This window comes from Fulmarus glacialis, unplaced genomic scaffold (genome assembly GCF_000690835.1).
Source record: "Fulmarus glacialis isolate BGI_N327 unplaced genomic scaffold, ASM69083v1 scaffold31238, whole genome shotgun sequence".
NCBI lineage: Eukaryota > Metazoa > Chordata > Aves > Procellariiformes > Procellariidae > Fulmarus > Fulmarus glacialis.
Window position 1 is genome coordinate 35,214 of NW_009226915.1, and position 14,299 is coordinate 49,512.

Below are 14,299 nucleotides of genomic sequence, written 5' to 3' on the forward strand. Positions count from 1 at the left end.
ACCACTGCAACTGTTTTCACTGCTTGTCTTCGCTTCACTTGCCACAAGATTCGCTATGCTGTCGCTTTCCAGCTCTCTTCTTGTTTCATCATTTCTTTTTTATGATTTTTTTTCTGCTTCACAACTTCAAAGACCGTAGGAGGAATCTTGGGTCTACTAAATCGATAGGAAAAGTTGATTTCTATGGGGACAAGTTTCACACCGTCTTTATTTAATAGTAGAGGAAATATTATCCACAATCACATAAGCCCATTGACTATGAAAATAAATGGGACTTACATTCCTAAGCCATTTAAGTCTGTTTAAATGTGGTACCCATCGTTTATACAGGCTATGAATGAAATACTTTGTTAAACGCTCAGAAAGAATTAACAAAGTATTTTGAGCTGGCTGGTACCTCTGAGAGGAAGAATCTTAGACTCTTCAATTAAAATATCTCAAAATAGACCATGAATTTGAATCTAACCCAAACATGTCTCCAATGCTGGAGTGGGAATAGATGTCCTCCAAACATGCTGTTGCAGTTAATTTGCATGGCCAAAAGGAGGGAGCGGGACCAGGTGGAAATCTAGCTAACAACAGGACTGTTTCCATTTTGCCTCACTTTCTAACTTGCGCTTCCCGGTCCTGCACTTGTCAGACAAAGCGGCACAAAAGTAAGGTTGCATAAATCTTAATAAATCTGTCACTAGTTTTGGCTTCATCTTTCCATTTTGGGCTCAGAAGTTCTGGATACAGAAAGGCAGTGTGCTGCCAATGCAGAAAAGGTGGGAGGAAGATCTTGAAAAGCTTTAATTGAGACAGTAATTAAAAGCTGTTTGAGAACAGTGGATGCTGGAGCTAGTACGTTATGGTGTCTTTTGCTTCCAATAACTATGGAGGTTCATAAAAGCGTCTGGCCTGAAAACTGAGAGGAGGAGAAATAGAAATGAAATTTCCAAAACTGAAAAAAGCAAAGAAAGCAAAAGCCCTGCCTTTGAGCAACACCAGCCACTGGGAATATATCACCCAAATACTCTGACTCTGCCCTGAATCCTGAGTCAAACTGAAAATTAAGATTTAAATTAAACTATTGAAATTAAAACTTCCTACAGATTTGTGCCCAGGAAACCGTCTCCCACAACAGCCCTGCTCCTCAGGGCAGTGCTGCCCTGACCCCAGGGCTGGGCAGAAAGTGAGACTGGGGGAAGCGAAGGATGAGGAGCTGCTGCCAGGAGGTTGCCAGTTGGGTGTGTTGGAGCCACAACCGCCTCCTCAGCCGGAGCAGGGTTGCAAAACACATTCCTGCAACGATCAGAACAAATGCTAACTCCACAGCTTTCACAAGAAAATGCAAATTAACTTCTGTGATGTAAGCTTTCCCTTAAGAGTTACACCATTAAACTCACAAACACAACTTCTGCAAGAGAAAGAAAGAAGGACTGGAAAAATAGATATTCTGCAATTCATGTTTATGGCAGGGCATCTATGGCAAATTCCTACAACGATACACAATTCAATAGTAATAGCTTTTTTTAATCCATTGTAAGAGTGAACTAATTCTTAGTAGCAGAGAGTTAAAGCAAAACAACTACAGAAAATTTTGATTTTTATCTTTATGCATTTTTTTTTCACATGGATATAAAAAATTCTAGGCAGAAAAAGCAACGAAGTAATTTGAGTCCTTACTTTTACAGAAATTAGCACCAAGATTAATTGTTATCACGACATGATTTTCTGCAACTAATTTTTAACAAGTATTTACACAATAGGTATTTCAACTGAGCAAAATCTAACTAGCTGTCATGCTGCATTGAAAGCAAACACATACTGCTGTTAGACTTCAAATAGCTAATAAAAAAAATTAGGCATCTTGCATTTTGCGGAACAAACAAGACAGCTGCATTCCATGCAGCAATCCTTCTATGTGAGCATTTACATTGATTAGATACTTGCAAGAAAACGCACTGGAGAGTGTTTGATTCTAGTCTGAGACTGTAAGCAGGCACTCTGCTTTAAATTTATGTCAGCTAAGGCCATCGGTTACTGCTGTGATGCGTATTTGGATATGCATTATCAGACTGTGCCAGAAAAGCTTACAAGGATAAAGTTTAGGACTAATGTTTTTTCAAGCAAAATTAAAGAAATACCACTCAACTAAATAATGTATCTCAAGTCTGGGATGGATACGACCTGGATGTAAAAGGAGAGGCACTTGGTTTTCTTGCCTCCCAAAAAGGCTCTAGACAAAGATTTTAAAAGTGCACCTGAAATTAGGTTTCCAACAGGTTCCTAATCAGATAGCTAAATAAAGTTTTTGATTTTCAGTAGCTGAGCTCTAGATCTAGAAAGGCATAGAAAGGCTCCAGACCTAGAAGGGCTCAGGAAAGCACTACAAAGCAAAACAACAGAAACAAAGGGGTGGGGGACAGGGATGTGCAGGAGGCCCTAGAAGGGGTCCCTGGAAAGTTCTATATTCAGAAAGGGCCCATAAGGGCACTGGATCTAGAAAAGCCTGCTGAGCTAGAAAGGGCTGCAGAAGGGCTCTGGAGAAGTGCTAGGTAGGCTCTGAGAAAAAGCTTTAAAAGGCTTCCAAACCATCCCAGGAAAAAGATCTCATGAGTCTCTAGACACGCTCCAGAAGCTATGGATGCCCCTCCCTGCCCAGCTCCAAAAAGCTCTAGATCTAGAAAGGCCCCATATCTACAAAGGTGCTAGACGTCTCCAGAAAGGCTCTCGACATTTCTGGCAAAGTTCTAAATCTCTGGATCTTGGGCTCTCAGCAATTTCTAGACAGTGCTAGATCTAGAAACGCCCTTTTAAAACGTCGTCTTTTCTTTATTCCTTCAAACCAAATCCAACAAGACTGAAGCAAATAGCGTAAGTTATAAATCCTTCTGGATGGGAGCATACAAAAATCATTTCACAATGAAATTAGTTCCTTATGACTAGGCTACTTATACCAAGTTTCAACCATTTGATCTCTCCTGATTCCCCAAATTTTTAGCATACCTTTCATGAGCCACCGAATGCACTTATTATAGTTCATGGTAGTAACAGCAAAACCACGTTGGTTTTGTTGTCACTATTGATATGGATGCAGAAATATAACTCTGAACTGGCAAGAAAAATAGAATTAAAATGAAATACATATGGATGGAAGACCTAAAGGGTTTTACATCATGACTTTCCCCAGTTCTCACCAGAGACAGCTACACGCTGTTCAGTTTCCCATTTTGCTTTGAGCAGTTGATTGAATGGCTATTGAGTGATGTTCAGACATTTATGATTTTCCTGCAATGTGACCTACATTGCTAAACTTCATAAATTTATTCTCCAAGGCAGTGTATCATTTTGCATGCCATACCCATCCCAAAGGAATCTATCAGCAGGAGATGAGGCACAGTTTGTAAAAGCTGAATGTCCTTCAGACATTTTTAGCTAATTTGTTTGTAAATGTGAGTGTTATTGTCAGAGTAACATACAGCATAAAATGGTGCTCTCTATCACTCTGTTTGCGTCTCTCCCTGTGGCCTAAACTTCATAAAGCACAGCTATAAATGTAACCTCTGTATGGCACGCTACAAATGGATACAACCAATTTCTGTCTTGACATTTGCATTTTTTTTCCTCCACTGACACAGTGTCTTGTCTTTTTTTTTTTCCTTGGCAGAAACAACGGTAGAAAAGATGCTGAAGCAAACCCAGTATCATGAAGAGGGGAAAACAGGCATTCTTAGCTGTCATTGCCCAGGCTGCAGCTCCTGCCACGTTACTTTCTGTGGTTGTCACAGGTTACTTTCGTCTGACTTCAGCAGCTTGTAAGCATAAATCAGGGCGAACTTAGTCCTAATAATAATACCTCCAAAGCAACACTTCTTGGTACTAAAACCTTTTCAGTCTTTGCTTATAACCAGCTTTGAGACTCAAGAAGTACCCAGGCAGCAAGGGAACAACACCCTCTAGAGTTCCCTCGTGCTGACTTGCTTCGAAGTCCTGCCCTTTGTAAGCTGTTATTATTACAGCATTGTTTTGACAGGATCTGCAGACTTTCAGATCTGGAGCAATTTGCAGGCCAGAAGTATCACTCTGCTGGCTTTTCTGACCCCCCCTTCCGCCGGTTATTTGACAGGATTTGCAGACTTTCAGGTGCCCCTTAGCACCTGGAGCAATTTGCAGGCCAGAAGTATCACTCTGCTGGCTTTTCTGACCCCCCCTTCCGCCGGTTATTGCAGTGCAATGCTTTCAGTCATACAACCATACCCACACTTTCTTTTACAGCTTTCCAATGCAGCAGTTCGCAGCTATGTAAAATTTCAATGACCTGACAAGAGAATTAAATACCTATATCGCTTTTTTCACTTACACTGGTTTTATGCCTTTATTTCTGTAAGCTTGTCTCGTGAAGACAGACCAGGAGTCCAAAGACCAGTCCTCACTCCCCTAAGATGTAGGACACTCTTCCTCTGACCTAGTCAATGCAACAACTTCTATCCCAGCAGAGTGTGACATCTGTGCAGGAAGGACACCACCCCCCCTGGTGACCGCTGGCCTCAAACCTGCCCTGTACTCAAACTCCAGACTTGTGCCAGCCCAGTTGGTCTTCCTCCCCCTACTGCTGTAAGCACTTCCAAATGCCCAAACCAGAATACACTGGGCAATATGAAAGGCTTGGAATAGAGGCAGTAAAGACAGCTCCACGTAAAGCTCAGTTACTGTTATTCACTTTATAACACACAAAACCTGTTACATCTGTGGGAGGTCCTTTACCCCATAGATGTGTGAAAGGTTGGTTGGTGAGAGGAGGAGAGCAACATACACACAATACCAGCCCTGACAATCTTAAAAAAAAAGGCTAATGTAGGAGTTGCCTCCATCAAAGCAGACATTTCTTAAATCACAGGCAGGCCTTGTGGATGAACAACTGGATTAAAAGAAAAGGCTCGTCTGCTCAGCCTGCCACTGCATCAACATCTACATTCCCTTCTCAGCAGACTTTCTTGGGGCTTGGACTCCAGGGTGTCTGGGACCAGCTTTCACTATCCAATTACTTATGGTAGCTCTGCAGTATACGTAGAAACCACATATATATATATGTATATAGACATAGTCATATATGCATATATAGGTATATATTATGTGTATATATATTCTTCATGCACACATTTTGTCCACTATGTCTCCTCAACAGATAAAAAAGTCAGATGTAGTCACTGATATATCTCAAGCCACTGCAGACTCCCACCAGTCTGGCAAAGCTGCGCTAAACATTTTCAGCAGCGTAATTCAGCACAGCAGATAAAAGGCCTCTGCCACAAATAACTCATCAGCTAGACTCCATCGTACTGAAACCATATTTAAATGAGAGAGATAATCAAAGGCTACTTGCGCATAAAGAATAAAAAGTGAAGCAGCCAGATAAGTCGGTTGCTTGGGAAAGACTGACAGGAGAGCCTCAAAACAAGCCAGGCTTCTCAGCTGGGAACCCCGTCCCCGGAGAGCTACAAGAGGACCAGGTGTCTGGGGAGCTGGGCAATGCGCTAGGGCCTCGGCCAGGAGAGGACGGTGGGCGAGCTGGAGGAAGCCTGGGGGTGTCGGAGCAGCTTGGATGTGTTGGTATTGCTGGGGGGATATGCACGGGGGCTTTGTGCACGCGCAGGCAGCATTTGCTGAGCGTGGAGGTTTCTGTTAGTCGCGAAGGTGCACTTGAGAGCACCTAGACTCAGGGGTGAGCTGCTACCTTCTTGCCAGCCATCCAATTCTTACAGAAGTTTCTTCCTTCTTGCAGTTTCTCATTAGAAACAAATGATTAAAAAACCCAATTTAAATCTAGCTCTGTAGAGCAAAAAGTAAGAGAAAAGTCGTGAGTAGAGGTCTGCCAGGTCTCCTTCACTGCACCATCAAGTGTCTAACACTCCCTGCCTCAACAATCAAAGAAAAGGGTGCAACTGCTGGAAGAGTTGATTAAAATGTACATAGTCTTTTCCTCAGTAGTAATGCATTATTTATGGCAGATAATTGAAATAAATTGCTGTTTTGCAGGTGACCAATATAAAAAGAGCACTTGGGCTTTAAGGAAGAAATTGCAGTGTGACTTCATCGCATGCTATCTCGCTTCTATGACTAATATTTCAAATTCAGTGATAGAATAATTTGATTAGAATATAAATTAGCTGTGATGAAACCATCCTGCTTTCTGTTTGATATTCTAAAAATCATATTATACACCTACAAATTTGATTCATGAGCTCTCACAGACTTTTTTCCACCTGAGGTCCTAATCCTATGAGCCTCTTTTCTCTCAGTTCCTGTTAAAAAGAGGCTACTTAACCTCTCCTCTACTCCTGGGAAAAGATTATTTTATCTTCTACCTGAAGATCCTTTTTTAAAAAGGCTTTCAGCTTGGGTTTGTTTCAAAGTATGGATACTAGTGATTGCTTGTTCCTGCATATGCTATTATGGCTGGAATTATTTTGTATAGGCTTATGGTTTCCAAAGATTAACACTTAATTAATTGGGGCGGGGGAGGGCTCATTTTTGCAAAGGTTTGAAAATGCCTCAGTAAAGGCTCTGTCCATTACCTGTTTTGGTCTATTTTTCAGAAACACATACATTCACTTAGGATACAGTTGCTCCTTGCTACACACTCACCACTCACCACCCTTTCAGTTAAGCTTGGAAAAGCACCCATTGGGAAGCCCCGGTTCCACTGAAGTCAGTGGCAAACCAGTTGCTGATTTTGCTGGGGCCACGACTTCCACGCTAGTTAGCTTCTCTGGTACCCCAGCAAAGCCAGAGAAGAAAGAACATGAAGTTAAGCAGCAGAGTAAAAAGAACCAGAGAATAAGACAACTTTATACTGGAAAAAAACCCCAGCTTTTCTGGCTCCTTCATGCAGCAAAAATTACAAAAATTAATAATAAAGATCTTTTCTAAAAAGAAAAAAGCTCTGAAAGTCTTCTGTAAGAGAAGACCACAAATAAAAATTAAAGGGCCTATAAATTGTCATTTCTGCTTTGTGTGCTTTTTGTTCAGCCATTTCATGAATACACATAAAACATCTTTCTGCAAAGCACTGAAAAACACAGTTCAGAGATTTGGAATATTTATGAAACATTAATTACACATAACTAGAACAGTGTATCAAAAGCCTCACACCAGTAGAGGACTAGAAGTAAATCAAGAGCAGGGGTAGTTTTGCAATACTTTGCTACAGTGAAAACAAAGTTGTTGCTTTTTGATGGCATGCAGCCCTCTAACACAATTAGAATATTATGCATCTAGGGTTAAAAAAAGCCGATGAGAAAGCGTTTTGCCCTTTCTGCTTTTACAAGAATGCAGTATATACTGTCAGGTATGTAGAGAAACACCTAAAGGGATAGTGTGTCTTCCTCCGACCTGCAATACTAATTAATTAATTGGCTCCATGTAATCCTGCAGTTGCTTTGTGATATCCTACTCTCAACCTGGCTTAAAAGTACTTCAGCCTAGAATCAGTTCGGTTTTTATGCTGGCAGCTCGCTCCCACTGTTTCTCACCCATTCACCAGATCATATTTTTGACTTTCACATTTTCCCTTCCTGCCTCCAAACACACCCAGTGAAAGTTCTGTTCAGGCTGTGCTTGCTCTGATGAGCAGGCCCTCATTGCTGCTTTCAAGTGAGGTCACCATGTCCTGGGAGCTTTTTGTTCTGCTCAAAAGGCTTCCACAATGCCACTGAAGCACTGTGTGCCTGTGCAGATGCTGGTGGGGAGAGCCTGCAGCACTTGTGACTGCGGGAGCAATGTCAGCATTTGCGTTTTTGAGATATATACTACATTTTCAAGCAATTCTGCTCATCTTTACTCCCGCTTTCCAGCATTCTGTCTCTTACTTCACTATTTCAAGTAGGTCATCAACAGCATTACCTATTGCTCTCTCCCCTCTCCTCCATCATTCAAGGTAGGCTGTCCAGGACATGGTGTTCTTGCCATGTGTGGGTCGCCTTTAAACCCTGTTCTAGAAATCTGCCTTTTAATTTGACCTATGCAAGCGAATTGCCTACGTAAGTAACACTGTCGCATTTTTATATGGGAGCAAAACATTTTGCAGTGTCACTGAAGTTTATGTGAAGCAACACAATATGGATGGTTCCCTCACGTGGAGAACTGCTGAACAAAGGCTGATGAAGTGCAAATGTCAAGAAAAAGTCTTCAAACCAGACCTTTCATTTTGGAACACAGCAGTGACGGTTATTAACACCATCAATCAGGCCAGAGCTATTGCTTTGGCACAGACTCGTGCCTGGCGGGACTGACATCAGCACGAGAACAAGGCCATGGTTACAGGCTAAGAGACAGCTCTTGGGATTCATTTTCTGTTGCCTTGCAAATGTTTGGTCTCTATATTCGCAGGGACTGTGCTCGAGATTGATTTAAACAGTTCCCAAATACTAACTGCTACCACTCGCACAGATATAAATGACTTGAGGTTCAGAGTGGTGGAAATGCAGCTCACATATTTCTCATGGGAGGAAAGATACAGGATGAAATTGCAAGATGGTAGAAATATCTGCTAATTCTCTCCTCAGCTATCACCACGGCAATGGAGGCAGAAGAGAAGCGAAGCTTATCGCTCAAGCTGAGCTGAAGAGTTTTTACTTTCACACAAAACCTCCCACAACGTCAATATAACTTCTATGAACACTGGATCTAATGAAGTCTGGTTTCCTAAGGACTTCCGTCTCATGGCTGACTGACTTGGGAGTTTAATAAGATCCAAGCACCAAATGAAGCTTTTCCTGTGAATGGCGCATTTATTAGATCCTGAGTGGAATCTCTGGAGTTTAATAAAAGAAAGCTCATGCTACAATATTTCCTTTTGAAAGGGCACTTTAGGTCTCTCTCCTCCAACTGGATTAATATTTTTTATGGAACATGTAGGAATTTAATTGCTGTGAAGAGTAGTGTTCCTCTACAAATTTGTTTGAAATTGGCCCAAGATTTTGATTTACTGCAAGGAAAAGAATACTGACAGACAGACAGACATACCCACACAACGCCCTCTCATTTGCTACCAATAAACCAGGCTAAAACATTTCCGTATACCCTAGGGATGCAGCAAACACTACGAGTGTGTGCACATTTGAGAACAAGAGCAACCGAGAGATGCCTCTGATCTAGACCAGGATCAAGCCCAAATTGATCAGGCAGTGAAACAGAATGATGATCCCCTCTCTTTTCCTTTTTTCATTCTCCATCCCAGTCTCCTCCCTTAGCACTCCCCTTGCGGCTTGTGGCCAGGAAGCCCTGCCCCAGCTCCTGCTGCGGGGTCGTCCCCCCAGCCAGCCCACTGCTGGTGCCAGTTCGGAGAGCAGTCAACAGTGCAGTAATTCGAGAAGTCAGGAGGAGTATTTTAGACCAAAGCTTATGTCCCTCATTTAGAGTACCTACAATAGTCTTCCTTTCCAAAGGGTATGGGGAAGGTAGGAGATGTAGCAGGTAATTCTGTTCTCGTCAGCTGGGCTTCAATTTGACAGGAGATATTCAGTAGACCGTACAGCTGGGAGAGCAGTTAGCTCAATCCATGGGGCCTCCAGCTCAGATGCAAAAGTATAAGGTTCAACATGGGTTTATTATTCATTTAATTAACCTACAACACAACAGCTTCCGAAGAAGAAATGAAGAATGGGAGCCAGACCTAGAAGAAGCCAAGGACCAAGCAGAAGGGGCACTCATCTGAAAAGTCCGGCATTCAGATTCTGGGTTCTGTAGATTAGTGAGGTGAATATTAAAAATCACAGAACAAATGAAGACCAACACCACCTTTTGATATTCTTGAAAAATGTTTTGCCTTTAAAATTTAGCTCTTGTTCATGTTCTAGTATTCAGGGTTTCAGAGGCAGCATATTCAAAAAGTATGACAGCTCTATCAGAATGAAAGATACTGGAATAACTGATTTTAATGTAGGTGTCTGCTAAAATCCTGGCACCAATGGTGAATGTTGAGTATATACACATATATATTCATAGACCTAGCTCTGAAGAACCATTTTCTTTAGATTTGCTCCTTATTAACTAACTGAAGAACATTAAAATCATCTGTGCTGAGAAGAAAAGCCATCCAAGTTTTGTAGATGCTGAAACAGTACTGAGAATGCTGGCATACCATATAAACACCTCAACCGAATGTCCTTTTCCTTCTAAATTCAGATTAACAGTGAAGTATGAGATCGAAGTAATTAGTCAGAGCTTGGTGGTTTATTTGCCACAACATACAATCTTTTCAACCCCAGCTGTTCTTCCCTCCCCCTGTTATGAATGCAGAATACGATGCTTAAGAATGAGAAGGTGGTGAGTAACACAGAATGATTAATAAGAAGTGTTTCCATCAAAACTGGTATTGGAATAAATGATTAAACCCTTTCATAATCAACTCATTTATTAAAGTGAATGCCTTAAAGTGAAAGCTTGTCATTTATGGTAGTTTTTGCAATGGGCAGTTATTCTACGTGTTTACTTCAAGAATACATTTTTGTACTTTGGTAAATCAAGAAATATTGATTTTGAGCAAGTCGTTGATTTTATTGTCAGAACAAATTTAGCTTTGAGAATTGATTTTATTAACCTATTTCATAAGTCCCTCTAAACACACAATTTGTGAGCAACCCACATTCTCTTGATGTAAATGCCATTTGTAATTTAGCCAAAAAACAATTTAAGTGGAGATGGGCCAAATTCATTTTTCATTTATGTTTATGCCATTCTGGAATAAACTCAGCAGTCTTGCAAGAATATACAATTGTTTCTGACTAATTGAAAATATCATTCCCTTATTTTCATTGATATAATTTCAGATTAACATGCTTGACTTCAAGGGGATGTGATTATTTCATAGAGTTTTCTGGTTATCAGCAACAATGTTGGAAGAAGACTATCGAGCAAATTCGATACAGTTACTTTTCAGAACTTGCATTCTCAGCATTTATTTCGTGTCTGTGTTTTACTGCATATGTGAAAAACATCAAAAGTATGGATTTTGTGAAAAATTTTAATAAGTAGATTCACTTAAACCCCCCCAAAACAAATCCTCCAAACAAGAAATGCTTCCAAAAGCTATATATACATCTGTACTGCAGATTGTCAACAATGTGACTTCACCTGTCATTACTATATAGTAAGTATTCCGATACTTAGACTTAGAAAATGAGACTGGCCACTTTTTAGGGACACTTTAATATGGCATCATTTATTATGTTGTTTAGAATATTTACTGGCATGCATTCGCAACTTAGCTCAAGATTGTCTCAATCTATGTGGTAAGAACATATCTTGATTTCCTAGAATGCTGAAACATTTGCAAAATGTTCAGAAATGTGCAGCAATAGTTTCCTGTAGGTGCTGCAGCGTGGAAGCACCTGGATTGTTCATGGAAAAAAAAAGTTTATTTCTGCTTCTATGAAAAGAAGGCCCCACCCGAGCTGAATGCTGATGTCCTGAGAGCAATACAAAGAAGAATTTGCTCTATGACATGCTTTTTCTTATCTATGATTTTGCAGAAGCCCTTTCTCCATGGCTTTGGAACTGTGTTACAACACAGGCAAACTAAACCTCTTTCTGGCAAGTAGCCCACCTACCAAAAAATAGGATTTTAGGGCTATTTATATCTACTTACAAATTTGGCATATTTGATTTCAGCCCAAAAAGTTTACCTTTTTAATTTCATTTTAATAAAAAAAAAAAAATCATTTTATTTCTGCATTTGCCAGACCCCATGCTGCAACTTACTTGCTAAAGGGTATTTGCATTTTTTAAAAGGAATTGAATACCATCAAAACTCACAATTTCAGATTTAGTGAGACATTTTGTTACTGAGCAAAATGAGCAAAAATTTGAACATAAATACACAGCCACGCATTATATGGCCAGTAAAGCAATTATTTGCACAGCCTGAGACTCATATCACAAGGAGAAGGCAGGGAGCAGACGTTGCACCTGGCACCATTCCCTGCACCTCAGAGATCTCTAATCTGGTTATTGATGCCCCAAGCAGTTGTTATATGTATCCAAGAAGCAAGCAAATGTGCTTCAGGCAGCTTTAAGTTCCATGAAGCATCGCTCCTGCCAGCTCGTATGTAGCAATGGAGGGGAGAGTCAGTGCCTCCAGCTGGGGAGCACTGCTTGCTGTAGTGGGTTCCTGCTCATCTGCAGGACTGGCTATCCTGCAAGAAGAGACGCCAGAGCAGATGCCAAGATGCCCAGAAGCCGTATGATCTCAGGACAATTACTAGGCTAGTTTAAGCTTGGGTTTAGCGCAACTAAGCCAGCTGACCCTGTCCTGCTTTACATGGAATAATTATGTGTCTACTGGACCAGAGAGAATACAAAGGCCCGTCTATCCCAGAACTGGGAACAGGGAAGCTGAGGTTCCCCTCCCCACATTTGCAAATACTTAGGGTGCAGTGACAGGTGAAATGGAAATTTTTCTGTTTTGACTCTAGTAATAAAACCCCCAAGTGCTTCTGTGACAGCAGCATTAGATTCCATTGTTTGTCCCTGTGAAATCTGGTAAGAGCTACCCAAAACATTGACCCCACATTCTTCATGCATGTGAATACAAGATCATAGTCACCTGCTATTACTCAAAGTCTACTTAGAAATGAGGAACAAGCAGTGTATTTTAACTGTGATTTTCCAATTGTGAAGGACTGAGAAAAGGGCAGGGAGAAAACGAAATGCAAAATTAACTGGATCCTGGTTATTAGCTTACACAGTCCATAATATAACTTTAGTATGTTACCGAATGCCTCAAGATTTTTTCAAGTACAGCTATTCCCCCATTTTGACACTGATTAATTCGAGTGTTTATTAGCAAAGGCCAACCCCTTCCTTGTGCTATCTGTAAGTGTGGCTCCCTGACTAGTCAAGAGTGCAATTCATGTTTCTTCATGTTTATCTATGTATCTTCTTTAGCATAAACTAGAGATGCGATAAGTGTCTTTTAGTCCAATTTCTTTTACACTGCTCTTGAAATAAGAACTGAAAAGCACTTTGAGAAATGTATTGAAATGCAGTAGCTTCACTACAATACTGCTGTTGTGTAATTACTTACTGTAATGCTCCTCCATGATTTAGAACAGACTTAGATGTAAACAGAATATATATTTTTTCCATTTAGTAGTTCAAGCAAATCAGTCTGAAAGCTGGACTAAAGGAAAGCGCTCTAAACTGCTGATAAACCCCTTAGACGATATATCTCAGAGTAGCAAGCAACCTTCTAAAGCATTATGTATTCTTTATATAAGCCCCTCTACACTTTCATATGCCATGTCCTGAAAAAAAATCAAGTGTATAGTTTTGCATTTATATGGTACACCTTGAAATAATCATGTGAATGGAAAATCCACTCCATACTGTGCAGTCCAGAATTATCTTATTCATCCGGCATATTCCGATACATAATCCTTGCACAAGAAACTAAGTTATCTGTCTCCACAATGTGTAGAAAAGTGACAACACATGAAAGCCAGGTGTCTACCTGAGTGATGTCCATTCCAGAGTCACAGCTCAATGGCTGGGTTGATGTGAGGCCGTTCGAACCTATTATTGTTGTGATCACACCGTTCTCATCAATTTTCCGAATCATGGTACCATCAACGAAGTAAATAAATCCGTGCTTATCTACAGTGATACCTGGGTGAAGGGAAAGGGTAAAAAAGAGTGTTAGTACTGACATTACCTAGATTAAAAAGTATGAGCTTAAAATGTCTCCTCTCCTCTTAGACTCTGCTGATTTTTAAGAGTATGACTTTTTTTTTTCCCCTACTCATTACTTATTTGAGGCTTATACAAACTGTATATGGAAAGATCACACCCATATATCAGACTGTCTTTGACTTAGAGAAAGAAAGAAGATATGAGGAAGAAGCAGAACAAAACAGCAGAGGCTTTGCTTATAATGTAATTTTACACACATAGAATTAGTCTCTTCAATAACTTTGCGTCATGTCCATCACAAAGTGGGACAAGACTAGCTTTTCTAAAAACTTATCTTACAGTTGATTTTTCTTCATTTTCACCTTCTTAATTCTCATGAAGAAGCAAATTTTTTTTATTACTGTACTGTCTGAATTGTCAGAGTGTCTGAGCAAGGAAGAAGCACCCACAGAAAGCGAGAGAGACTTTCGCCATGATATGGGCTATACGTACAAATGGTACAAAGCAGGCTCTGCTTAGCAGGCAGAAGGAATATCTGTTCTGCAGAATGTATTGCAGTGCAGTGTTGCCCAAGACGATGGTCATGTACTGGAACCAGCCTCATGGTAACAGTGGGCTTCAGCAG

At 40.6% G+C, this 14,299-nt stretch overlaps 1 protein-coding gene across 1 annotated transcript in view; it reads right to left on the bottom strand.

Annotated features, from left to right (window-relative positions):
* TENM1 (teneurin transmembrane protein 1) overlaps positions 1-14,299 on the bottom strand; it is a 73,951-nt gene that overhangs the window by 32,349 nt on the left and 27,303 nt on the right. Inside the window, exon 7 of the mRNA XM_009582966.1 lies at positions 13,496-13,650. Within this exon, the coding sequence (XP_009581261.1) occupies positions 13,496-13,650 (155 nt within the window). The remainder of the gene's footprint in view (positions 1-13,495; positions 13,651-14,299) is intronic.